Source organism: Lycorma delicatula, chromosome 3, assembly GCF_047948215.1.
Source record: "Lycorma delicatula isolate Av1 chromosome 3, ASM4794821v1, whole genome shotgun sequence".
Classification (NCBI taxonomy): Eukaryota; Metazoa; Arthropoda; class Insecta; order Hemiptera; family Fulgoridae; genus Lycorma; species Lycorma delicatula.
Window position 1 is genome coordinate 96170711 of NC_134457.1, and position 26720 is coordinate 96197430.

Genomic DNA, 26720 nt, shown 5'->3' on the forward strand with positions numbered 1-26720 from the left:
GAGTATAACTTTATACTTTTCATCATTAGATGCTGATGACTGTAATTACTTACGACCATATATTATGTATAGAAGTCATTCATTGACTTATGATCATGTTATATTCTGACTGATTCGTTATTGGTAATAAAGCAACTTGGAATTAAATTAAATTAAATTGTGGACTTGTATATAGGTATAAATTCTTATAGTAAGTTTTCCTTATTTTGAAATTTATTTTCATCATTTAAGATAGTCCCTGCAAGCCTATGTTTCTTATCAGTTGTAAAAATATTGCACAACCCAAAAGAAGGGGAATCTTTTTAAGTAATGGATTTTTTATTTATTTTTCATCTAAATGGACAGTTGATTTATTATAATAAAGAACAAACTGCAAAAATATATATTACCATCAAATGTACAATAAAAAATAACGTTAAGAAAGTTAAAACTAGAAAAAAAATCACTGACAAATCAATAAAAAATAAAGTAAAATTTAATATTGGTCTGTATCAGTGCTTTTATCTGATAATTACTCTTATTCATATTTGTTTGGTAGTACTAGCCAGAATTTGTTATTGGGTCAATAGGTTTAAAGAGGAACACTTTATTTTTTTTTAATAATGCTTTGCCAGTGCTTTTTTTTATTTGTGTAAATTTCACAATACTTTTGCACAGCCAGTTGAATTTGACCTGGAAAATCTTTCTTCACTGTGATCCACTTTTTGAAAAACAGGAAGAGTTCACATTCAATTTATTACCTCTTTGAAGAGAACTTTTTCTCTCTTCTTTTTTCTTTCCTCCTCCTATTACATTCCTTTGTTTCTTTTCAGCATAATTTCTAAATTTAACCTGCTTCTTTGATTCTAATTGAATAAGATAATTTGATAATTGATTAAGATAATTGATTGGATAATTTGTTTGATTTATAATCTAAAAATACTGACTTTTTCTTATTGTCTATCAAGCTGCTTCTCATTTTAAAACATGTCCATTGTGTTTGTAAGCCATTTTAGACTTTTTTTCCATTTTTTCAGTCATGACTTTGTGTTTCATCCCCTCAGGTTGCTACAATATTTTCTTTGAATAGAGAAAGATTTTTAATTTCTTTAAAATTTGTTTGTGATTAAGTTTTATGAACATTAATGCTGCTGTGGCTTGTGTTAATGTCAGTACCGTAGTTACTCCTTGGTTAGTTTTAGTATTTAGGAAAAATATTTATACCGAACGTATTTAGTTTTAGTGATGTAGTTTTAAATGCAAACTTAAAACTTTTAATTTAGTTGTATATTCAGCAAGTGACAATATTACAACTATTGAATATATTCATTTTTAATTATGAGAAGTATTGCTGGTTGTACCTATTGATAATGTACGAGGTGTGTTCATAAAGTAATGAGAATTTTTCTTTTTTTGAAAGAAATTTATTCATCTACATTAATGTTATTCTCTTCAAAATAGTCTCCATTGGATATTGTACACTTACGCCAGTGCCTTTTCCAATCCCCAAAAGTTTCTGGAACTCAATCTTTGGAATAGTGTTTAGTTCTTTCAGCTATTCGTTTATAATCTCATATATGCTTGTAAAATGATGGCCGTTCAAGATTCTCTTTATTTTTGGTAATAGAAAAAAGTCACACGGAGCCATGTCTGGCGAATATGGCAGCTGGTGTATCATTACAGTGTTGTTTTTGGCTAAAAATTGACGAACAAGCAATGAAGTGCGAGTAGGCGTATTATCTTGGTGCAAAAGGCATGAATTGTTTTGCCACAACTCTGGGCGTATTTTCAGATTGCTTCATGTAAACGGCATTGAACTTGTAGGTAATACTCCATATTAATCGTTGGGACCTTGTGGCAAGAACTCATGATGCACTATGCCGTTAAAATCGAAGAACATGGTGAGCGTAACCTTCACATTTGACCATACTTGTCAAGCTTTTTTCAGTCTTGGTGATCCAGAATGTCTCCACTGGGACAATTGAGCCATAGTTTCAGCATCATATTCGTAAACCCATGTTTTATCACCTTTATGACCTGTTAGTTCTGCATCATTGTTGATTTCTTTTAGTGACTCCTGAGCAACTTCCATTCGCCACTGTTTTAGTTTGAAATTCAACAATTTTTGAACAAATTTTTCTATCACACGTTTCATCCCCAAAACATCCAAAAAAATTTCATGAGCCAATTGATATCCCAACATTATCAGCAACTTCTCTGATTGCGATTTGGCGATCATTTATAATCATTTCTTTCACTTTTTTCATGTTTTCATCAGTTGTTAACATGCTGGGGCATCTGGGGCGCTCATCTTCAACATCTTCACGACCTTGGAAATGCATATACCACTTTTAAACCCTTACTTTACCCACAAAAGATCACCAAAAGCAATATTTAACATTTTAAAAACATTGCTACACTTTATTCCATTCTTATAGAAAAATTTAATATAAATTATCTGATCCATTATTTATACAAATAAAAAATTGCCAATTGTATCAAAACACATGTTATCCTTTTGACAGCTGACAACAGACTTAACATCCAATATGGCTAACAGATATTTTTCAGACATGTTTACCAAAACAAAAATGAAAAAATCTCAAGAATCAGACTAATACAACCCGCAAAATTTCAAAATTCTCGTTACTTTTGAACACACCTTGTATGTACAAGATGATGGTATTATTTGAAGTTTTAAGCATCTTAATTACTGCTATGACTCATCTAATTATACAATCTATTTTTCTCTTGTATTTGTATGTATTTTTCTCAATGTATAATTCTCTTGTTTATTAATAATTGATATCAAATTCTCATAATGTCTGAGTTACCTTATACTTTATCAGAGCAGTTTATTTACAGCAGCATCATTCTTATGCTGTAGACAATAATTAACAGTCATTTGCTATTAATTACAGGTAAAACCAATCCATGTGTCAATTCTGTGTTATTTTATTAGTAAATACCTTAGTGAACTGTAAAAATAGCATCAGTATTGCATGAAACAGTCATGTTTTTACAATCAAGCAGTTTTTTAAAGCTTATTACTTCTTATGCTCACAAGAGAGGATAAGTGGTTTGTATGGAATGTAATGGTAGATGTTATCAACAAAATGTCCCCATAGTCAACATCTTTAAAATCATTATCTTAGATTTTTAAAGAACTAGCTAAAATTTTTAATCATAAATACTATCTCTACTTGCAACACAGATCAACACTCAAATTATTACATTTATTTGTATCACAGCTTGTATATTGATATTTTTATACTTTTAATGTATATAACAGTACCTTAAATTTATTGAATTTCTTTTTTTTTACGCCTGTTCTATGTTCTGTACATTGTGATTGATTTAGTCAAATACAAGTATTTTTTTTTTCTGAATATTAATCTTCTATTCTTGACTCGAAAATAAATGTAATCACTTGCTTTATTTGTAATCATTATAAAACATAATCTGATGTTTTTCTTTTACAATGTGTGATTTGATGTGTACCAAAACTATTTTTAAAATCTGGTCTGTGTTAATACACCTCCTTTTTTTTGCATAATTTTGTGAATAAACTTTTATTCTTATTTTATTAGTCTTGCTTTCAAAACAAGTTATTTTATAGGTGTAAGAGCTAATTGTTTTTTTCTTTGCTGAAGTTAATTTCATAATTTATGAAAATAATGCATGCAGTTGCTTGTACAAAATAGAGAACATGCGTAAAAAAAAAAAGAAGAAATTCAATATGTTTAGCTTACTGTTATATACATTAAAAGGTATAAAAATAAGGTGAAAATAATACATATATATTATTCAAATTGGACTTATACCTTAAAAATGAGAGCTTTTTTGCCAATGCTTAATTCACCACATAAATCTTAAGCTTTTTGTAGAATGTGGAACGAAATTTGTAGCATACAAAAACCCATGTCTTACCAGGATTGAAACCTGAAATCTTCCAGTTGAAAGAATGAGATGCTACCACTCTAACACAGAAGTTAATGAGTTGAAAATCTTTTTACATATAGGTTCTAATAAAACTGATCATTTATTCACCGATTTTTTGAATAGTTAATTTTGTTGACCGATTATTTATCTATAGTTTTAATTTGATATTGTTGAAAAAAAAAATAATAAAATTGTGGAACAATTACTGATAACTTAAAATGTTTGACAGTTGCTTGATTATCCATCTAATGCTCCTTAGATATAGACTAGCTTTGTTTTACAGACAAATAAGACTGATAATTTAAGCACAGATCAGCCAAGTTAGTATAATGATAATATAACACTGAAAGAATTTAAGACATGACTGAAGCTACATAGGTTGATTTGAGCTGTAGTTGGCTGTGTATCTGGCTGGCTTCAGGCTTAGTTGAGCTCTGTGTATTCTATAATCAGTAGAGAAATAATAATTTTATTAAACTCATTAAACGTAAATTTATCTTATGTTTTGTTGCCAAATGGCTTCGATGGCACATGGCACCTTAAAACCTTATGGTAGCCCTGAAAAGAGCTGTTTGAGGTTTCTGGAGTGGTGGCCCTGAAAAGGGCCTGTTTTGTGTTAGCTCTGAGAAGAGCTGTTGAGTCTGGAAGCTGGTTTCCGGTGAAGTCGACTTGGCTGTAGTTGAGGAGTTGTGTCTCGGCAATTGAAATCAGACTGGGCTTGCCCTCAGCGGCAGTTAGGTCCCCATTACAGCATGACAGTGGTGGCCCCCAGAGCCAGGCCATGTTGGGTCAGCGTTGGTCGTCTTACACCAGCATGGTGGAGGCAGTTCTCCCCAAGTGATTCCACGCTTGGTCAGCTCCTGCTGAGTCCATCGGCCAGGGCAATTGAAGCTTGGTGAGCTGGAGCAAGAAGGTAGTGTCCGTGCCCAGCAGCTCCCTCGGCAGGCCAGGCCTGCTGCTCTGGCAGAGGTGTTGTCATCCTCCAGGAGGTCCCACATTGAGCCAGCTAGGGAATTTCTTCTTCTTGGTCTTCTCCAGGTGGTGGTTGATGACTAATTGAAAATTCACTCTGGTGTATGATGCTCTTTTATTGGAGCCTGTGAGTGGTGGGGCCACAGCGCTGCTATGGTGGGAGATCTGCACGATTAGCTATGTGGTGGGAGTGACGCTTGTACAAGCACATACATATACTGTATTCCCACTGACTTCTGAGCTGCTAGCGCGTTGCATCCACCAATATTAAGCTAGGCATATATGTGGTAACAGTTCTTTCAAGCTAATATTATTGGCTGCGAATTACGATGTTATGCAGCAATATTTTATTTATGACTCAAGAATTTTTTTAAGAAGCAATTTAAAATCAAAATAAAAAGTGTTCAATTTTGTTTTGAAGTTAAGGTTAGTCTTTTTTGAACTTTTTATTTATTTATCAAATTAATCGATATGAAATTTTTAAACTTTTGTTTGTAGTTTTCCTCACTTAATGAACATATAATATTATAAGCCAGTACTGTGTTTTGGTAATGTTTTGTTGAAGTAATGCACATGTTATTCAGTTTGGCCTGAGTGAGTGGTTCAAATAATATTAGAATGATTATAATAGAATTGAGTTTGTATCATGGTATAAAGTCTTTCAAAATTGTTGTAATAATGTAATAAAATTACTTTTCCTGTACAACTTAATTTTTGTCTATTACAATCTGTGGTAAAAATGTCATAAAATAAATTTTTCTTTATGAACAAATACAACAAAAGATATTTTTATATTTCAAAAAATAAAAATTGTTAATTTATGGCAATTATTTTATGTTTTATTGTTTACTTAAAGAAGAAAAGAGGTTGAAATATTATATTTTAATTGCAGACTACAATATAAACTGAACTGCACATGTAGTATCACATCTTACTTTATGTAATCAATGGTATGGGCATCCAGCCATAAAAATCTGAAAAACTTAGATTCATCTAAGTTAAGAAAGATTAGAAAAGTGGAAAAAGGTTGTTTATGTAATCTTTTAAGGCAAAATTATTAGCAGTAAATAATACTTCCACTTTGTAGAGATTTTTTGTAGTAAATTAGTTATTATAAATTTACAGATCCAAATGATGTTGAATCTCCAAGAGCTTCTATCATAATGCCTTCAAAATATGGCATTTTACCTCAGACACCGCCGGTTGCTCCTAATGAGGAGGATCTGTCATTAGTGTTGGGTGCTATGCAGGTATAGAATTTTTCTGTTTTTTATTATTACTTTTGATTTATAAGTTATACAAAAATAGCTTGGTAGCTAAAAATACATGTTTTTTTTTACTGATAGTATCACTTAAAGTTATTTTATTTTGTTTTGTATGTAAGAACTGTTATATAAGTTACTTAAGAACATGAAGGTAACAGAAGTAAATTAAATCTGAAATAAAATACGAATTCAGTTTAATTTGGGAAGTTAAAAGTAGAAAAAAAAATTAAAATGCAAGCTTATTTAAAATACAAATCAGTGTAGATAAAATATAGCCGTGGTAATTAATTTTATAATATTAACAATTGTCCAAGAATGTTTGAGAGGGAAGAAATAAAGATTTGAAGTTATTTTGTTTTAATAATAATTCATCCTTGCGCTTTTTAATTTTTACATATATTTTTGAGCTAGTTCAGAGGGATTGCTGCTTCATCAGAGCTGTGTGTTTAGTTAAAAACATAAAATAAGTATTTATTAATTTAAAATTTTAGTCATTTGATAAAATTGATTCAACAATTTTTTGTTGAATTGTGGAATTCTAGCATTTGATCCATTTTATTAAATGAGTAGTCAAAAAAAAAAGTATTTTTACTATAGTTTAAAATTTAATTTTTTTTTAATTTGCAACTCATTGACAAAATAGCAGTTGCTACAAAAGTTCTCAAAACACGTATAGGAATAATGTTATTCTTAATGTTTAATGTTTAATTCTTAATAATTTTAATGTTATTCTTTTACTAGGGCACCTTATTTTGTTTTAAACATACATGCAAAAACTATATTTATAAAAATTCAACAATATAATAAATTAAGCAGAAATATGGTTAAGAGAATACTGAAGGTAAACTATGATCTACCTTGATAAATTAAGAAAAGTATTTTTTGGAAAAAATGTATGCAGCATAAAGAATAACGTAGTAGTGACAATAGCTGGGAATTGATAACCTGCAGAACAAGGTTGAAAGACAAAACAACAACAATTTTAATATATTACCATATTTATTCGTGTTAATCCCACAACATTTTTCATCATTTCCTATTTAAAATTGTATGATGCTATTTAAAATTTTATGGTCTTATTTGAATCATTAATTATTATTGAATGATTATTATTGCTTGAACAATCCATTATATTTGATTATTATTTTATAAGCCAATGTTGTATTTGTCTGTGACTATGAAAGCTTATAAAAAAAATAGGTACATGTGAACAAAGATGAATTTTATTATAACATCCAGCTCTACCATTAGAGGTACAGTACAAGGGTTAATATTGTTATGTCTATTATTAGTTCTTTATTCTGTTATTCTTTATTCACCTACAATGAAATGAGTTCTGAAAATGTAGTACATTCCAGTTTCTAGTTTTATTAACTTCAAAATGAATTTCCTTCACAAACTTTTCATTACCTTTCAGTAGTGTTTTTTTACTTCAAACATGTAAATGTGTTATATCTCGGTCACTTTCCTCTCCTTTTTTAAAAAGTACCTATTGATTAAAAGTTATGTTTTTAAACAAAGAAATTCTGCGTATATTTCATTTCTCAAAAATTAAAAATTAAAAGTTGTGTCAGAAGATGAAATTATTGGTAACCAAGCAGCTGGTAAAAAATACGACACTGATGAGTCATGTATTTGAGATTGGCAAAAGAAAAAGGATTTATTGCTTGGCAACTCTTCAAAAAGACAATAATTTTGTGATAAAAATGCAGAAAATTTCCCAGATTAGAGCAAGAACAGAATCTTTATTTATTAAAGAAAAAAAAGTCAAAAGTGTTTTGCAGTTTTTACATTGATGTGCATTATAAAGGAAAAACAAATAACTTAAGCGCATAATACTGAGAATTTTACAGATAGCAGAAGTTGGTTTCAAAAATTTGTGTATAGATCTGGTTTGACTTAATAGGGCGAACCCACTGTTTTTCAAAGATTACCAGATGCATATGAAGAACTTACAGAATTTCAGCAATATGTTATTGGTTTACGCAAAAATTCAATTTAAAAATATCACAAATAGGTAATGCTGATCAAATGCCTGTTTACTTTGAAATGCCAAAGAATTCAACTATAAGTTTGATTGGTGAAAGAAATGTTCCTACCTGACTGGTGGTTGTGAAAATCAAAGATGTACAGTTTTGCTTAGCATTTTAGCAGATGAAACAAAATTCCCAGCTTTTGCTATTTTCAAGCAAAAAACTTGCCCAGAGAAAATTTCCCAAAGGAAATAATTGTTCAATGTAATGAAAGTGGATAAATGATAAGATTTCTTCAATCTTGGATATTGAAAGTTTGCTTGTTTGTTCTTTTTAAGTCTCTTCGATTATATGCCAACAGCATGCAGCTGCTTACCTAAAAAAAATACTGTTTCAGTATTACTTAGAAAAATTTGTTTATATTGTAACCATTTTAAATTTTGACTTAAAGTAGGCTCATAGAGAGCTTAATTAAGTTGGTTACTTTTTTTTTGTATTATATACTTTTTATTTTATAAATTTTGTATTACGTCAACGGATGATTTTAAAAAATGTGAGGTTAAATGGATTTATTCAGAGAAGACTGATTGTGGATAATCACGGCATAATTAGATAAGAATAAACTATTTTTTGATGATTCAGTTCTTATTGCGCATTCTTGCTAAAAATAAATTTTATCATAGTGACATCGTGCTCGCAATGGGAACAAACTTTTCCCATAGAAAGCATTACGTTAGTGTGCGTACACGCATTCACATAGACTGAGTAATACTCAAGAATGGTGATGGGCTTAGACAGGGAGACCATCGATAAGATGCAGTTTATATTCGTATTCGTTGGTGTGAGCTTCAGTGCACTGATTTTGTTCATAAAATATTGTTGAGAAAACTGTTCAAAAAATTTATAATTTATGTTTTATTCTAGATACATGTATGAGAAACTTTATTATTAAAGGCCTCTCCGCAAAAATATTTCAATGGATCAGTTACAATAATGCTAATCCATCGACTATTTAATAAAGAACTATTAAAAAAGATACTTGTTATAATGATAAATTACAACTAGAATTAATTTTGGATTGGCAAATTCTGTATTAGTATAAGTATTAATAAAACAATTTGTGAAATTCTAATATGCGAATATCAAAGTTAAAGTAGATAACTAATAAGGGTTCGACAAGTTTCAAGTAGATTAATAATGGGTGTTCTGAGTCAAACACCCACTAAGCAAAAGAGTTTGTTTTTTATGTGTTTATTATTTGTTTTTTTTTTTTTCATATATAAATTTCTGATTTTAATTGAATGATTCATTTTCAAAATCCTTTACTCTTGTTTACACTATATCTGATTTATCTGACAATAGGGTATTCCAATTAGATTTTAAAGAAAGCAATCTTAGGATATAAACTTATCAAGCAGCATAGTCTTAGTACATTGTTTCGAAAATCCCAACATTTGTTAATTTTTTTTATAAACAAATTCTTTAAAAATAAGTATTTTATTTTTGTAATTTTTTTTTTCAGTGTAGAAATAGAAGCTATCACATCATTAATTTGATGCTAGTGTAGCCTATGGAAGCTTTTGCTCTCCATCTTGGGTTACATATCAGTTGCTTCCATTGAGTGCATTCTACATACATTCATTAAATTTTACTTAGGTTCAAAAAGTTTCCAAGACTGCCTCATATAATTTAAAATAGCATTCGTATAAGGAAATTTGGGGTTTTTATGAGTACAGTCAACTCATGATGTGATGATATAGCTGCATCACATATTTCCTTTTTTGCACATTTACTCACCTTACATGTTCAGTAAATTATTTCCTTTTTTATCACAAAGAAACTTGCATTGGTAGGAGATCATAACTATGGTGAACAAGATCAAAATTTTCTGAACAGGAGATGAGACATGCTGTTTTTTGTACATCATTTCTGTGGGCAAAGAAATTTTGTTTGGACAAAGCAAATGAAAAGTGAAAAGTTATGTTGAAAGTTTCCTTTTTTTAATTCATAGTGTATTTTTCAGTACAAATTCATTCATGAGGGCAGTTAGTGAACAAGGAAATGTACATACATTTATCCTTTGTTGTTTACAGGCTGTAGTAAAAAGAAGCATCTTAAAAAATGGGAACAAGAACCCAGTGCATCGGCACATTGATCCAAACTTGTGGTACTTGGCATAACACAATGTAATGCCTGGAACATCCACCATACTCTCCAGACTTGCCAACAACTGATTTTTACTTGTTCCCTTGCTTAGACAGTGTTCAGAAGGAGAAAAGATAGAAGAAAGCTGATGATGTGACAAGCAGTTTAAGATGATATTTTAGAGTGGGTTACTGAAATGTTTCTAAAAATTTGCGTAGGTAGTGGAAAAAGTGTGTATATACCAAAGAATATTGCTTTGAAGGAATTGTATAGTAAAACGTTTTTATCTAAGCAGTTTTTTAAAAACCTTCAATTTTTAAGAAGTGTGTAATTTCTTGAATTAGAGGATGCAAATGTAACAATAGAAATGTTCATTAAAGAGATTTATTTTTATAAGGCAGAGTTCTAAATTTATATAATTTTTTATAGGTATCAAGAGGTCGTAGTTTTAGTACGACTATTAATCCTAAAATACAGTCTGTTGAAGCTCCTCATCCTCAGACTGCTTCTGCTACGACTACTTCCTCAAGTCAGGTTGCAGCAGGTACTTGCCACATTGATAACAATAATAAAGTACTACAACAACTGAGAAGGAAAAAATCTGTACCTACTGGCAAACTGGATACGAGGTAGACTTAAGTATTTATTGTTTGTATTATTCAGGATATTCTAATAGATACTTACACAAGTCTTCAATTTCTTAAAGTACTTAACTTTTATGGTAATGAAATTCAACTATAATAGAATTGGCTAAGAATTTCAATAGAGTTTAGCATAATGCAGTTGTTGTAATATGAAGTAGTATTTCAAAATTACAACGTTAGACAAGAAAAACAATGTTACATATAACTCTGATTATCTGTTAAACTTGTTTTTTCTATTTTATGAAATTTTTATAAATTGATTTTTTTATTTATTACTGTACTTTATTTTTAATAGGAATGTATATTATAGCTTTTTCTTCTCTGTAAAGCATTTTGAATTCTTTATTGTTGTACAGCTCCAAACTGTCAATGCTCTTTTTTTCAATTTTTGTGTTATGTTTTAAAGTTAAAGAGTTGGTTGGAGGATTGAAATCCTTTGCCTCGTTAGTTTTATTTTTTTCTACTGTAGTAAAAAAGGACAGAAACTTCCATTATAATTTTATAGTACTCATGGTTATTTTTGTATTTGGATGGCTATTTCAGCTCCATATTAATACTTCATTTAAGTTAGTTAATGTTGTAAACTACTCAAGTATAGGAATTTCTTATACTTTCCATATTAAGATGTAACTGAATGTTTTATCATATTTTATGTATATTTGGAATACTATGTATAATATTCACTTCATATGAAATAATATTGCTATGTGTAATAAGTTATAGAAATTACGGCTAAAACCATTGAAAGCTGTTCATGTACCGGTCAAGTGATCAGTTAGTAGACATGTTTTAGGAAAATTGCCAAAAGGATTTTACCCATTGCAGTACAGTGATAAAGGAGAAATCCAATTTATTAAAACTTTTGTATAACAGTAAAAATAAATCTAGCATGTAGTCATAATTGCATAAAACCTTTTTACTTAATTACATCAAAGTTCTCTTAATCAAATTTTTTACATTTTTTTAAATTGTGATTCCATGATTAATTACATTAATTTATAGAAATTATGGCTAAAACCACTAAAAGCAGAACATTTTACCAGTCATATGATGGAATAGGACAGATGTAACTTCAATATAAAATTTTAGAGAGCAGTAAGTTCAAGAATTGTTTCTATAGCATATTTTGTTGTCAAAACATTCAAATCAGTATATTTTACGTGTAAGAATAATGTTGCTTTTTACTGTGTATTGATCTTTACTTATGAATCAAGAATATTTGTTCACTTGTATTTATAAATAATCCAGTCAGTAGGGATTTTTTTTGCCAAAATATTAGTCGAATTTAGGGAAAGTATGTGCAGGTTGTAGATTAAGGTAAGTTTAACATGTTTATTTTATACGCAACTGGACAAAATGGTGGCTGTTCAAAGGGGGTGAAAATCCGTTTTTCAATTTTGTAAGCCAAAGTAAAATTCTTAGGCTAAAAGATGCTGAATAAAAGTTGTAGCCATTTGCAGAACTTATAATTAAAGCCCTTAAATATTGAATTTTGTTAATTAGTTACTGAAAAAATGTCAAAAATCATTAAAAATGGCCGTCTATTGTAAAGCCAATATTTATAGCAAAAATAACTTTTTTATTGTTTCAAAAGTTAGCTCTTGAAACGACTTCAGGCAATTTTGGCTTTTTAAGAACTTTTTAGTGTCTATTTCAAGTGCAATCTATTCTCTAAGACTTCTGCTTTCATATGATGAAAAGTTTTAGACCAAAACTTAATGAAAAACTTGTTTAAACTTCTTTGAAAAATGAGTGAAAAATAGACCGAGCTCACACGGTAGTCATTGAGGGGGAAGTGGTTCATGGCAGTTGCCTGCTAATAAAGCTGAATTCGTAACTTCAGATTGGCAGAGTGTGAAAAATCGCTTTATCTCTGTGAATTTTGGATGGATCAAGATCATTTTTTTTAAACTGTGGTAGTTTGAAAAAATAATAACTACCACACTATCAGTTTTTACATATTATTTCAGTTATAGTTGGCTTTTATGTACTTACCACACTCTTCATTTTTGTATATGAAGAAAATTGATAAATTTAGATAATAATCATTGAAATATATTGTAACTCATGAATATGAGTACATTCTATAATTATAATTCTGCCTGTATAAACAGAGACAATACTATTTATAAACATAGTTGTGTTTATGTAATATCCGATTCAATTAATATATGTTGATTGGTTCCAGCTATAAAAAGGTAGAAGAGTATAGTAAGTATGTAAAATCTGACTATATCTAAAATAATATGTAAAAACTGATGGCATAGTTATTATTTTTTTTGAGCTACCCCAGTTAAAAAAAAATAATGGTCTCAATCCGTTCAAAATTTGCGAAGATAAAGTCATTAGCACTTTGCCAATTTGAAGTTATGAATTCAACTTTATTCATATTCTAATGAGATTTTATTCAGATCTTTTCCATTACACTAGCTGCAAGGTATATAGATCCCTACAGGTCCTGAATCAAGAAAGTTCCACTAGATGTTAGGGACATCCAGAATATTATATAAATTACCAATAAAAAAGTGTTAAAAACAATGCTTCACAGATGTAGTTAATATAATCTTCAGTTCAATTGAGCTAAATATTTATTGACACTTACAGCATACATCATTTACTGAATTTGAAAGTTGTTTGATAGGTTATGTTTTGTTTATAGATATGTGATGATTGTTATAGGGATAGTAGCAGTTGTACAGTGAATACTAATTCTGCAGAAGAGTTTTTTATGGATGTTATGGTTCAGCGTCATGCTCGTAGATTATTATGTCAACACCAACTGGGTGATTTGGGTAGATTGAGTGCTCATCTTGATTTTCCACTTGTTGGTTGGCTAGCTCGTGAGAGAGACAGAGCAGCACGGGTTGATGATTTTGTACTGGCTTTACGCCATTTACATACTGACTTTTCATGGCCATATCCACAAATTTTGCTCAATACAACTACGCTTCCAGAACAATATCGAAAAAGTTCTGCTACATCAGGTTAGATGGCATTTTATACTGTTACTTTAATGTATAGCGAAGAATGAAGTTTATCTATTGTTTTTAAGTAACTAGCTGTTTGGAGGGTTATACAAATCATCAACGTAATTATTAACAAATGACTTTGTTTACATTGACATAAAATTGGGATAGATAATATATATGTATATTGAGTAAAAGTTTCTTTTCAATTTTTAGTTTATATTGTATTGTTGCAGTTTTTGCGCATATTGCTGTATGCGTATCAGAATGTTTTATTTTAAAATATTTTCAGACGTTGGTTCCTTCATTTATTTTAGAATGAGTACATGCTTCTTTTCTGTTCAGATTCTATTTTTTAATGAAAATTTTGTTCAAATAAATTACAGTTCGAAAACATTATAGCCCTATTATACAAGAATTAATCAAATTTAAATGGTAATTATGCTATTTTATGCAGCAAGCAGTTCTTAGCTGGATGGCGGAGTGTGGGGGTTTGGTGTGTTAGAGAGGGAAAACCACCTTGGTTACCTCTGCTCTGTTTTGTTGTCAGCCATGAGTGAGCAAGAGGTTTGGTCGTCTGTTGCAGAATGTATAATCATAAAGTGTTTAACTAATGAAAGCGTTAAACCAGTGGAAATTTTAACTCATTTAAAGGTACAGTTTGGGGTCCTACACTGTCCCAGAACAAAGTATAAATGTGGGCCAGACAATTTAAGAGCAGACGAGAAAGTATAGAAAACAAAAGTCATGATTGATGCCAAAGGTCAAGTCTCAAAGCAGACAACATCCTTCCCATTAAAGAGCTTATCAAAGGTGATCGCTGGTTCACTCTTGAAGAAATCGCATCAGAAGTTGATATCAGCTATGGGAGTGCTCAATCCATTATCACTGATCATCTTGGTTTTTAGCAAAATTATGCTTGATGGGTTCTGAGGTTATTGACCAAAAATAAAAAAAAAGATCAGATTGGAGCTCTGTGAGAGACTTCTGAATCAATTTCAGCAAGAAGGGAATGATTTTTTGAGGCATATCTTCACATGTAATGAAATGTGTGTCCATCATTACCCTCCAGAGTCAAAAATGGCAAGTAAAGCTTGGGGAAGGAAGGATGAGAACTACCCAGTGAAGGCCAAAACCTGTCTGTCAGCTGGAAAAGTTCTTGCAATGTTTTTTTTTGTCTCAAGGGAAGTTTCACCCATTGACTTTCTCCACAATCAACAAATGGTAAATGGGGCTTACTGTTTCCGACTGCAGCAGTCAGCAAAAGCTGCCCACTGAAACAAAAAGATTGGATATGCCCATCAGAGATGTCATCCTCCATGACAATGCCAGACCGCATCCTGCCATTTTGACAAGGGATAAATTGGAAAAATGCACTGGGAAGCCCTCAGCCACCCTTCTTACAGTCCAGATTTGTTCTCTGTGACTATTTTTTGTTTGCATCCTTAAAATATTCGCTTGGAGGAGAACGATTCGAAAACAATGAAGACGTTGAGGAGTGTATACACAATTGGTTGACGACTTGTCCTCAAACCTTTTATGAAGAAGAAATATTCAAGCCTCCAAATCATTGAAAAAGTGTGTAAATCATGCAGGAGACTGTAGAGAAATGATGAAAGTATGAATCGTGTATATTATTAATCAATAAATTTATTTTAAAAAAATTGCTGTTTATATTTAATTCACCCTCATAGTGAAATCAAAATTACAGCAGCGAAAACTGTTGGTCTCTTTGATGCTGTTGTAGCAAGATTTCATGGCATTAACTTTCTTAATATCTATTGAAGTTATTTAAGGATTTATTTAGTTTTATAAAAAAAATAAAGCAAAATAGTAGAAGTTTTTGTGGTTAGTGTAGTTGATTAATATACAAATTTTGTTTGTTTAGTATATTTTTATTGAATAATCTGCCAACTCTGGTTTATCTTGTGTTAAAATAGGTAAAAGTAATTTTTTTAAACATATTTTAGGGATTGTAGATAATATTTTTTCTTAGAATTAGTAAAAAAAAAAATTGGTAATTTATCATTTTTAGCTTGCTAATAAATTTTTTTTATTATTTGTTATTTTGTGATTAAAATTAAGTTTATTAAACTTATTTGGAAAAAAATAACGCAATGTTTTCTCTTAAATAAAGATTTTTTCTATTTTTTTTTTGTTAAATTTTGATGCACTCATTTATTTTTTAAAGGCTCATCAGTGAGGTCATCCCCTATACTTCTAGAAGAGAGGGACAGATCAATTAAAGATAGAGGAACTGCAGTCATTATTGGTGGAGTAATTGATGATATTGCTATCGACAGCAGCAGGGTTGGTGATAGTGGATATATCAGTCAGGATGCATTATTTACTTCCCGACCAGCTCTTCTAACACATCCTCTTATAACTGCTGCTGGTAAACAGATCATTCTTTATTTAAAGTATGCTTGTTTGTTTAGTTTGTTAAAGAATTTTTTTTGTGTCTGTTCATTAAATAGATTTCACTTCAGATTTCCTTAGATTGACTAAAAATCATTTAATTTTAACTATTAAAGTAATAAAATAGATCTCAGATAAGACAGCAAACCATGTTACCCTTTTTGTATAGCAAATAAAATATATGTATTATATTGAAATTTAGTTGCTTCCAAATAGTTACTTTTTTGTAAAATTACCAAAAAATAAAATTACAAGTAATATAATAAAAAAAAGAAATCAGCAATTTTTCTTAATCAAAACTCTTTGAAGTTGATAAAAGATACGTGAAAACAAATCATTAGATAACTGAAGAAATATCTGTAGATTTTTTTATCTGTATAACTTTTCTTTTTTCCAGGTGTACAACTTTATGTGGAATTGTTAGAAATTTGGTCAAATTGCTAAAAACCATTATAATTTTTTTTTTCTTAGACAAGACATAGATATTAATTTTACACTTTCAGTAATGTAGTGATTTCACAGCCACTGCCATACAGACAGAAATTAGCAGAATTGTCATTTTCATTTAATATACATATATTATATAGAATATTTTTGTAATACTAGTACTTTCTTTTGATATATTTTTTATTAAAAAAAAATACTTTGCAACATAAAACTTTCATGTATGTAAATCTTAAGTATTAATTTTGAATTTGAGATGATTTGCTTTTTTTTAATTTGTTTGGTATAAAACATTATTAGGATTACAGTATAAACCATAAAATGAATATTTTGTTTAATGAATTTTTCTTTAATTATTACACATTTAGTATTTGAGACTGTATGATTATCAATTTTTTTCTTTATGTAGATAACAGAAGTATGCTAAGTGAAGGTGACAGCTGGTATTGCAATGATAACGATGAAATGGAACCAGTTAACGATAATAATTGGAATGATAATACCAGTCTACCAACTGTACAGTTATTAGAGCATTTTTCACAACAACAAAATAAAGGTTCACCAAAAGCAGAAGTCCAGCTGAGGTAATGCATGTGAATATTTGTGGAGGATTAGGTTTTACTAATATTAAAAACATTAATATTTTATACTAGTATAATTAGTAATTTAATACAAGTATTAATAATTTTATACAAGTATGTTATTCATTGTTCACATTTAAAAAATATCCTTACCTAGAACACTTTAATTAAATTAAGTTGGGCTAAATCACACATTTCTGGTATTTAAAATTATTTCCATAAAATTAACCAGTTAAGTGATCTAAAATAGAAATTTATTAAATTATGATTGGAAATTAATTGCAATTAAGCTTAGAACATAATCACAAGCAGTTCATCATAACATCTTCTAGTCACCAGAGCATATTGACTTACTCAAAAGGGTTAAAAAAGCATTTTTTTACAAATAAAAACTATTTATTTAATTCTGTTAACCAATATAGTATTAAAATAATTTAATTTCACTAAATATCTTATAATTACTTATGTACCAAACAGTTCAGTTTGATTAGACATTACCCGAGCCTTTTTAAGAAAATGATTTTTTCACCTACTTTTGGAAAACCAATATTTTACTCACTATTTTCACAGTTTACTTAGTTACTAAGAGTTCTTTACAAAAATATTAGTTATTATTTTACAAATAAGAAAATTTATTTAATTTTCCTTAATCTAATTAACATATTAAATTTCTTACTGTTATAAATTATTCATATTACGGTTATAATGGAATAAAAATCTACCTATCGCTGTAAAATCAATATTATTAATCAACATTTATACTGTAACCATTCAAATTCTACTGTATTTTATTAATCCACAAGCATTGCTTCATTCCAGCTGCCTTGATATCTTTGTTCCATTACAGAAATATCCTGATGGAATCTTTTTCTGTGTTCATCACTGACAACTCCACAACCAGGTGTGAGTGGAGAAAATGGATTTTAAGGGATGTGTTGCATCCAAGTTGATGGTATTTTTGCAGAAGTACTGTTACCAACTGACTACAATTTTCATCTCTTTTGTTTCCTAAAAATCCATAAATGACTCCCTTTAGGCTTCCCAAGCCTTAAAGGCTTATAAAAATGTGTTTTATATCATGCAGCAAATCAATAATAATGAATTTAAAATAATTAATGGCTTTTTACATAACAGAAAAACAGCAATATGATTAAATATCTTAATTATTGTATATATTTGTTGTATCTTACTGTATATCAGTTTTATTCCCTATTAAAGCATCAGCTGTCATCAGAAGAATCTGCTTACTGAGAAAAAAATTTCAATTTTTGTAGGCAGTTCACTGAGATTTCTCTCAGAATAAAAATTAAAAAATAAATTTGAACAATAAGTAAATGGTTTTTGTATATCAGCATATTAGTAATTCATTTAGAAATGTTATTTCCCCTTTAAAAAACACAATTTTTTAAAAGTTGTTTAAAATCAGATTTATCTTGTTAGTCAAAATAAGATGGAAAATTCTGAAAAACCTGAATTTTTAAATAGTTTTCCCTTTTATTCAATTGTTGCCAGATTCTAAGAGAAATTTATATATTAAACATTGTAATTATAAGACCACTGTAATCACTTTTCTTTCACATAAGTGTGGTAGAAAATGCAGCGCTCTTATTTTGTATTAAGTTATTTGTTCAAAATTGTTCACTTACATTGCAACAGATTTTCTCAGTATATCTGCAAGAACTGGAAATCATGAAACATACAGTTTCTTACTTACATAATTTAAGGACCCAAACTTACATGCATTTCTACATAATGCTTAAACAAAATGTATACAATAAACATAATAAAACATAAAATTACCCTTATTCTTGAAGTTGTTTTTTTAAACATCTAATTAAATTTTAATTGTTTTTTTTAGTTTGAATGCTTAAATTTAAATTCAACATTTGGAGATGTGATCTGTTTAATTATTTTTCAGGTACTTATTACAGTTGTTTATGGAAGCTGGCTGCCTTGAGTGGTCTTTAATTATATCTGTCTTATTAAGAGATGCAATGGCCGTCCACAGAACAACAAATATTGCACGTAGCCCAGATCAGTCATATGAATCCGTGACAAGACTTAAGGATGGATTTCTTTCTTTGTGTCAGTGGAGCTCAACTGAATGGTATAATTTTTCTTATTATAAAAGTTTTATATCATTTTTTAACAGGAAAATACTGAATTCATTATATGACATAATTCAAGGTTTAAGCACAATGTAATTGCATTTTTATGATCTTTCCATGAAATTGTGTAATAAGTTGAATTCTCATTTTTGCCTGAACAAAGTAATTTAAGTGTAAAATATTTTAATTTTTCTTTTTTTTTAATTTTTAACAAACACAAAATAAGTAGTATAGAGAATTATTTAGAAATACATGAGATTATTGACAGTTATGGTATAAATTTAAAAAGAGAAAATGTCAAAAAACTAGTAGATCTACAAAAGGTAGATCTGGGTTTAATTTGTTTTAATGTCTCCCAGATGAGATGAATAGGGTTGATTTAAGGCTAAAATCAAAAAGCAAAAAATTACAGTTTTAGTTGTGTACATGCTAGTGGATTGATGACCTATCTTTTCAATTGACATATAACTAGGAAAGATTGTAATCCTGAACCGATGTTTTGCAGCTTGTTGATTGTGAATCTGTATTTAGAGTTCAACATGGCAATCCGTAGAAACTTTAATTGTGATCCTTCAAATGACAATTACATTCGTTGATGGCATAATCAGTTTGAGATGACCGACTCTTTGAGTGAAAGGAAATGTACAGAATGACCAAGGCTGTTTACAGAAAATGTTGAATATTTCTGGGAACTTTTTCTGTGTAGTTCTAAAAAATCTATTAGGAAGGCCAGTGAACGAGCAATATTGATGATGACAGTGTGGAATGTTTTAAGGAAATGCTTACATATGCATCCATACTGTTTTATAGCTATTACAGGCTTTGAAGCCTACCAACTATGCTGTACATGCCAACTTCGCAAACAAAATAAGGCAGCATGAAGATGACAATTTTCTTGATCTTATTGTGTTTAGTGGTCAGCATTATTTCATCTTAGGAGAAAGATTAACATATACAAAATGTTTTCTGTGCAGCATCCCAACAGTTTATCGACTGTTCTTTTTAGTGAAGCAAGCATAATAAGAGTTGTTTATTTGGAGGATGCTGCTGCATACGTAGCTGTTTCCTCACCTGCAGGATGGGCCAGAGGATTTTGTTTGGGAACAAGATGGTACACTTCCTCACTGACATAATTTAAAAAGGGATCAGTTAAATGATGATTTCCCCAACTGTTGGATCAGTCAGAACATTGTTTTTTGTTGTCTCCAAGGTCTTACAATCCAACCCCTGTGTGATTTTTTCCTTCAGGGTTTAATAATGGATCTTACGTATGTGCCTTCACTACCTACTGATCTATACGAATTGAGACACAAGATTGAAGCAGCTGTCGTTTCCATTATTCCAGGCATGCTAGTTAAAATGTGAGATGAACTCTTGTAGCGGTTGGATGTGTTTGTGTGACAAAAGGTGCTTATATTGAATACTTGTAGGGAAAACTGTAAGAGTTACTCTTCTATTTTATTTGTGACTCATTGCTGTAATTCAGAATTAAGATTTAAATAATTTAATAATAAATAATAATAATTTAAATAGTGTAAAACCTCAATTTTGTTTAACTCTTTATAAACAAATTTAATTAAAATCTAAAACTAGATCATTTCAATTTTTAAACATCATCCGCACTGAGGAATTATTATAACATCTAAACTACTGGCTATTTAGTTTATTATTATTAGTATTAAATAATATTGATGATAATAATGTATTTTTTATTATATATTTTTCTCCAACACAAAAAATACATTTGTGGTAGATGATATGTTAGTTCTAATCTAACCTTAATACAGTTCAAAAGTATGTATAAACTGATTCTATATCATTGTATAAAATATCAGTACAATCTCTGTTTTATTGAACCAGAAATACCAACACCTCTGACAGAACCAATTGTTTAATCACCCATTAAATATTCCTCAGCAGAATAATATCTCTTTTCTTTTAAAAAAAAAAATAATAAATACTTTTTATATCTATTCACTGAGCAGCTGATGGATTCTTCTGTTAATTTAACATGGTATACGGAGCGTAAAAAAAGTGTACCTGATTGTTCAATTTCAGATTCTATGAATCAAAATGAATCAGTGATCTATGAAAAAAATTGGGGATTTCAACTTTGTTTTCTTTCTGCCTGCCACTTTGTGTTTTTTAAAGAAAAATTTATTTCTCAAGAATAGACTGAGAAATCATAATAATAAATGTAGTATTACATTGATTGTTTTAATATAATAGATGTAATCATAATATTTGATATACATATTAACACTAATTTTTTTAATTAATAAAAAATTGTAGTGTGAACACCACTTACAAATTTTAAAATGGTGGGCGGCCAGTTGACCTTTTTAATTTTTTGTATCTTGATAATTGTTAGTTATAATTATCAAAGTATGCTTTATTAGCTAAAATATTGTTAAATTTTATTTTAAACAAAATGACAAGGTATTTGTGAAAAACCTTTTGACATACAACTAAGTTACTTCAAAAAATTGATGACATAATTTTCCACTGGATATTTTAAAAATTTAATTAAAAATATATAATTAAAATGCTAGTTATGAATTACATAGTTTTTTCCATTTTATAAGATCCACTCTTAATAATGACTCGCTAAAAATTATTTATCACTGTAGGAAGCTGAATGATTTAATAAATTTTACACAATTACAATAAACAATAGACTTAATTCACAATGTATAGAATTAAAAAAAATCTAATATTAAGTAGGCATTAATACTTGCATACTAGTTTTACTTTGAATTATCCTACAGTAAATGTTTGAAATGGCTTCCATTGATAGAAATCACTGTAGTTGTTACTGATTTAACAATTGTTTCATGCTTTCAAAAATCCCAGGTGATACTCAGGCACATTGAAGACTTCTTCACTTCTCTGGTTAAGATCTTCAACAAAATTTTACGTTTATAATGTAACAAATTTCTAGTTTTCCTAGACATCGCAATAACATTTCTTAAAATTAATGTAAATTTAGAAAAAATATTACATTAAAAAAAAATATTCTTTACCCCATACTCTCTTCTAAGTATTGTCATGATTCACAATATAGAAACAGTGCCTCCACCAAATTTATGTAACAACAATCTTGGCTTCATCAAATTCTGTCATCAAAATCACCTCCACCAACTTCTGTTATGAAGTACCAGTCAGGTTTCTGCTGTGCAAATGGAAAATAAATTTGCTCCTAGAGCAACATACAAAAATTCAACTTTTTTCTCTGGTGATGCCTGGGGGTGGCATAAGTGCTCGCTTCTTCTTCACAGAAGTACGTGCACAAACTGTGCATTTTCCTGGGATTGGGTCCTTTCCTCCTATTACTGCTTCCTAATACTCGGGGTACCTGAAATGTAAAAGTTGTGGGGGTCCATTTTAAGGGGGTTTATAATCCATACTCAAATCGGGCCATCTGAAATTGACGGTGGGGTTAAATGGTTGTCTAAAGTAAACCAAATCAAGAATATTTTTATTCCTTGGGTTCAGGAAATAAATGGATTATTAAATACAAAGGATGAATTATATAGAAAAATGGTATGTGTGTTGCAGTTGATTCAAGGACATAATGCAATGCGAAAGCGTATGTTTTTTATAACTAAGAAATAGTTACAAAACCGCATGGTTCGTATTCACATGAGAGAAAACTTTACTAAGAGTGATGAACCTGCCTATAGCTATGCAACACAATGAAATATGTCATATAGAAAAAAAAAACCTTTTTTTCCTAGTCTGAGATCCATCCTCGGGTATAACTGAAATGTTGTTTAAAATATTGCAGTAACAAATAACTTTAAATAGAGATTAATGTGGCTTAATTCAGTTGTGAAGATAATGAAATGGTTCGAACTTCTTTATACATTCAGGTTACTGAAATTGGCTTAACTGAATGTTCGATTAACTTTTCGGAAATATTAGTGAAGTGCCATGAATGTGAAAGTTAAAGAAACTGGGAATTATTTATATGAAATTAAGAAAATTCCCTATTCTCCTGTGCAGTAAAATTTGGATATCTACCTGTAAAACAACTCATAAAATGCAACTCATTCCTAGAATATTAAATAATCATTCTGTAAACTCAAAAACCATAAGAGGATGATTTAAATGAAAACAACTCTGATTATAATAATAATAATAACAGTAATGTCAATTCCCATTTATTGACAAACTTATTCTCAAAAACAACAATTAAAAATAAATAAATAATAAAGATAAATATTCCAAAGACAAAAAATAAAAATCAACTTGAGCACATTGAAACATTTTCCTGAAATTTAAAATATGATTATTGCATCCTAACTTGGTAGTTTTTATTTAGTAATTTCATTAGTTTCAAACATCAACTATTCCTTATGGTTAATTATGAATTATACTTTATTAAAACTCTCGTATGACACTGAAATAAATAATAAAAAAAAAAAATCTTAAAATAGAATTTAACTCTTTCTTTAGAATTTATTATTCCGAATTCAAATTTCACAAATAAAAAAAATTACGAAATTAATAATAAACCTTTAGCTATACTGTGAATAATATAATTTTTCTTAAACTTAAAAAACAATAGTTACATTTCAATTGGTCTGCGTCAAATTATTAAATTATAAGTGAAACATTTTTTACAGAGGTATGCTACAAAATGTTAAATAAAAAAAATGTAATTTTAAAATTCAATATACGGATTACATTGCGACAATAACGTTAGCTCTAAACTTATTTTCTAATTCTGTACAAAGATAAAAATTTTTAATAACTTACATCTTGACTCCATAACTAGGGTTACTCCAATCCATCTGCCAACCATCCTCGTCAGAAGTTCAAAAAAAAGGATCTACCATAGATGGTGAGGTTTTACTAGTACAAAAAACTAGTAAATGAAAATTAAGCTTTCACAAAAATGGTACCTCCTATCCGGTGAATGGTAGTAACCCATTCTTACTTCTAATTGGTCGAACCGGTCAGGTCAACCTGGCGGGAAAATTAGCTGAAGAGGCAAGTCATTTCCATTATTTTTGACTTCCTATGTGAAACATTATATTAGTCAAAAGATTGTTGAAAAAATTTACATGTTAAAATGTAAGGGGATACTTCCTTAGCCAGAGAAGGATGAAAGCTACAAAAAGTAAGCAGAAATGACAATATTAAATAAAATAATGATTATTAGTAATTGAAGATTAGTAATAACAGGAAATGAGTTTTAAAAAAATTAAATAAATGAGAAAAACCTTCCTCTCTTATTAACATTGTTTATGGCTTTAATAAAAAAATATATTTTAAAACAATGTAACAAGAATTTTTCTTCTAAATTTTTTATTAAGAAAACAAGGTTTTTTCCAATTATTATTCCAAAATATGACCTGAAATATTAAGATTGTGGCGGACCTTGTCATGCTGCAGTATTATATCACTATTTTCTCGATGTCAATAAATGAATTCTCTCACTTGTTCAAATTATCTTTCAGCATTCTAAATAATATAACTCAGCAAAATTTTATTACTAGACGTAAAATACATTGGATTTACAACCTGAGATAAAATTAAATGTTATATATCAAAAACATGTGAGAATGAATGTGAGCAATTTTCTTACGTTACTAAAAACCAAAAATATGTTATTGCACATATCATGTCATATTAACAGTCCTGGAAGTGTCATTATTTATTTACTGTTTATCATATAGTAGACAAATGCAGTAGTCACATTCTTTCAGATAAAAATCTTTTAGTGTCTAATCCTTATTTGATCTACACATAACATACCATAAACTGAAAAATTTAGCGTTTTACATGAAATTAAAAAAAAAATTTACTGTTAATGAATACAATAGTGTTGTGTATATATATATATATATATATATATATATATATATATATATATATATGTGTGTGTATATGTGTGTGTTTTAACTGAAAATTAACCACCAAAATACAGTAAACTTAGCAAATTAACACCAATAATATAATCTGATTTTTACAGGATCCCACATCTTCAGTTACTATTCAGTTCGCTGATGATGTAGGATCCCATGAAAATTGATTATTGATGTTAATTTGGTAAGTTTACTTATGTGTTTATGGTGTTTTGGTGGTTAATTTCAGTTAATGTTGAATGTAATTAGCACAGTAGTCGATATGTTGTACTGTTAAATTATATTTAAATTCTAGTATATATTATATATTTAAACCACCTAGTACAAACTATAGAGATGAGATAAGACATATCTCCCTCAATTTTTCATTAAAATATTTTGCAGGATCCTGCATCCTCTGTCATGATTGAAATAATTTCATTATTGCATAATAAGATTTTTAAAAAAAACCTAAAATAATGAAAATTGCGTATTAATTTACACAAGTGCTGCTATCTGTTGCAGTTTTTATAAGACATCGTGTGAAATATTCTCCAGTAGTTTGTCAAAGACTTTGACAGTCTTATAAAAACAGCAAACAGATAGCAGCACTCATGTATTAATACAGAATTATTTCAATCATTACTGAGGACGCAGGATCCTGTGAAAGAACTTTCATGAAAAATTAAGGTAACATACGTCTTATATTAATATTCTGCCCTAATAGTTTATTTAATAGGATTTATATATATATATATATATGTATAATTTAATATAATTTAATATCCCTTTCCTAAGTATAAGTATTAGCTGAGCAACTTCTAACTGAACCAAGCCAGTCTAAACTGAAATTACTTAAGATCATCTTTAATCTGCTACATAATCATTGGTTCTACTAGCACCACTAATGGTTGTGTGTGATACTACTATTGTTAGTTGTAAACTGTTAATTTTTCATTCAGTACAATATAGTTTCGTTCTTTGCAGTGTGTTTTTCTAAAATGCCTTATTCAATTTAGGAAATGCTCTAGTAGAAACTTATATATGTAATGGAGCCTTTCAAAAAATTCAACATATTCATTGAAAAATTTTCAAATGCCAGTATCTAAGTAAAGAGTACCATACATTTTGATTAAAAAATGACTTACAGTGTGGTCAATTTCAAAAGCATAACGAAATAGGCAGCCTCCCATTGGTAATCCAGAAGCCAAAGCCAATGTACAAAGAAGAATTTCTGTTGGTTCAAAAAAATTTATATACAATTTATCACAACAAAGTGGTGAAAAAACATATCTTGCTACAAGTTTCTACATGATCTAAATTTGAATCCATCATGTAACAACCTAAAAGAACAGACAAACCTAAATGTCTTAATTATTGCAGCTGACCTTCTTAAAAACATTGTTGATAGAGAGGTAGACCCAATGCGGT

At 29.2% G+C, this 26720-nt stretch overlaps 1 protein-coding gene across 1 annotated transcript in view; it reads left to right on the forward strand.

The window, feature by feature from the left end:
- Positions 1 to 26720, forward strand: part of Rich (Guanine nucleotide exchange factor subunit Rich) — a 108755-nt gene that overhangs the window by 74999 nt on the left and 7036 nt on the right. Inside the window, exons 17-22 of the mRNA XM_075360200.1 lie at positions 6019 to 6143; positions 10706 to 10905; positions 13600 to 13904; positions 16078 to 16281; positions 17158 to 17332; positions 19248 to 19436. Of these exons, the coding sequence (XP_075216315.1) occupies positions 6019 to 6143; positions 10706 to 10905; positions 13600 to 13904; positions 16078 to 16281; positions 17158 to 17332; positions 19248 to 19436 (1198 nt within the window). The remainder of the gene's footprint in view (positions 1 to 6018; positions 6144 to 10705; positions 10906 to 13599; positions 13905 to 16077; positions 16282 to 17157; positions 17333 to 19247; positions 19437 to 26720) is intronic.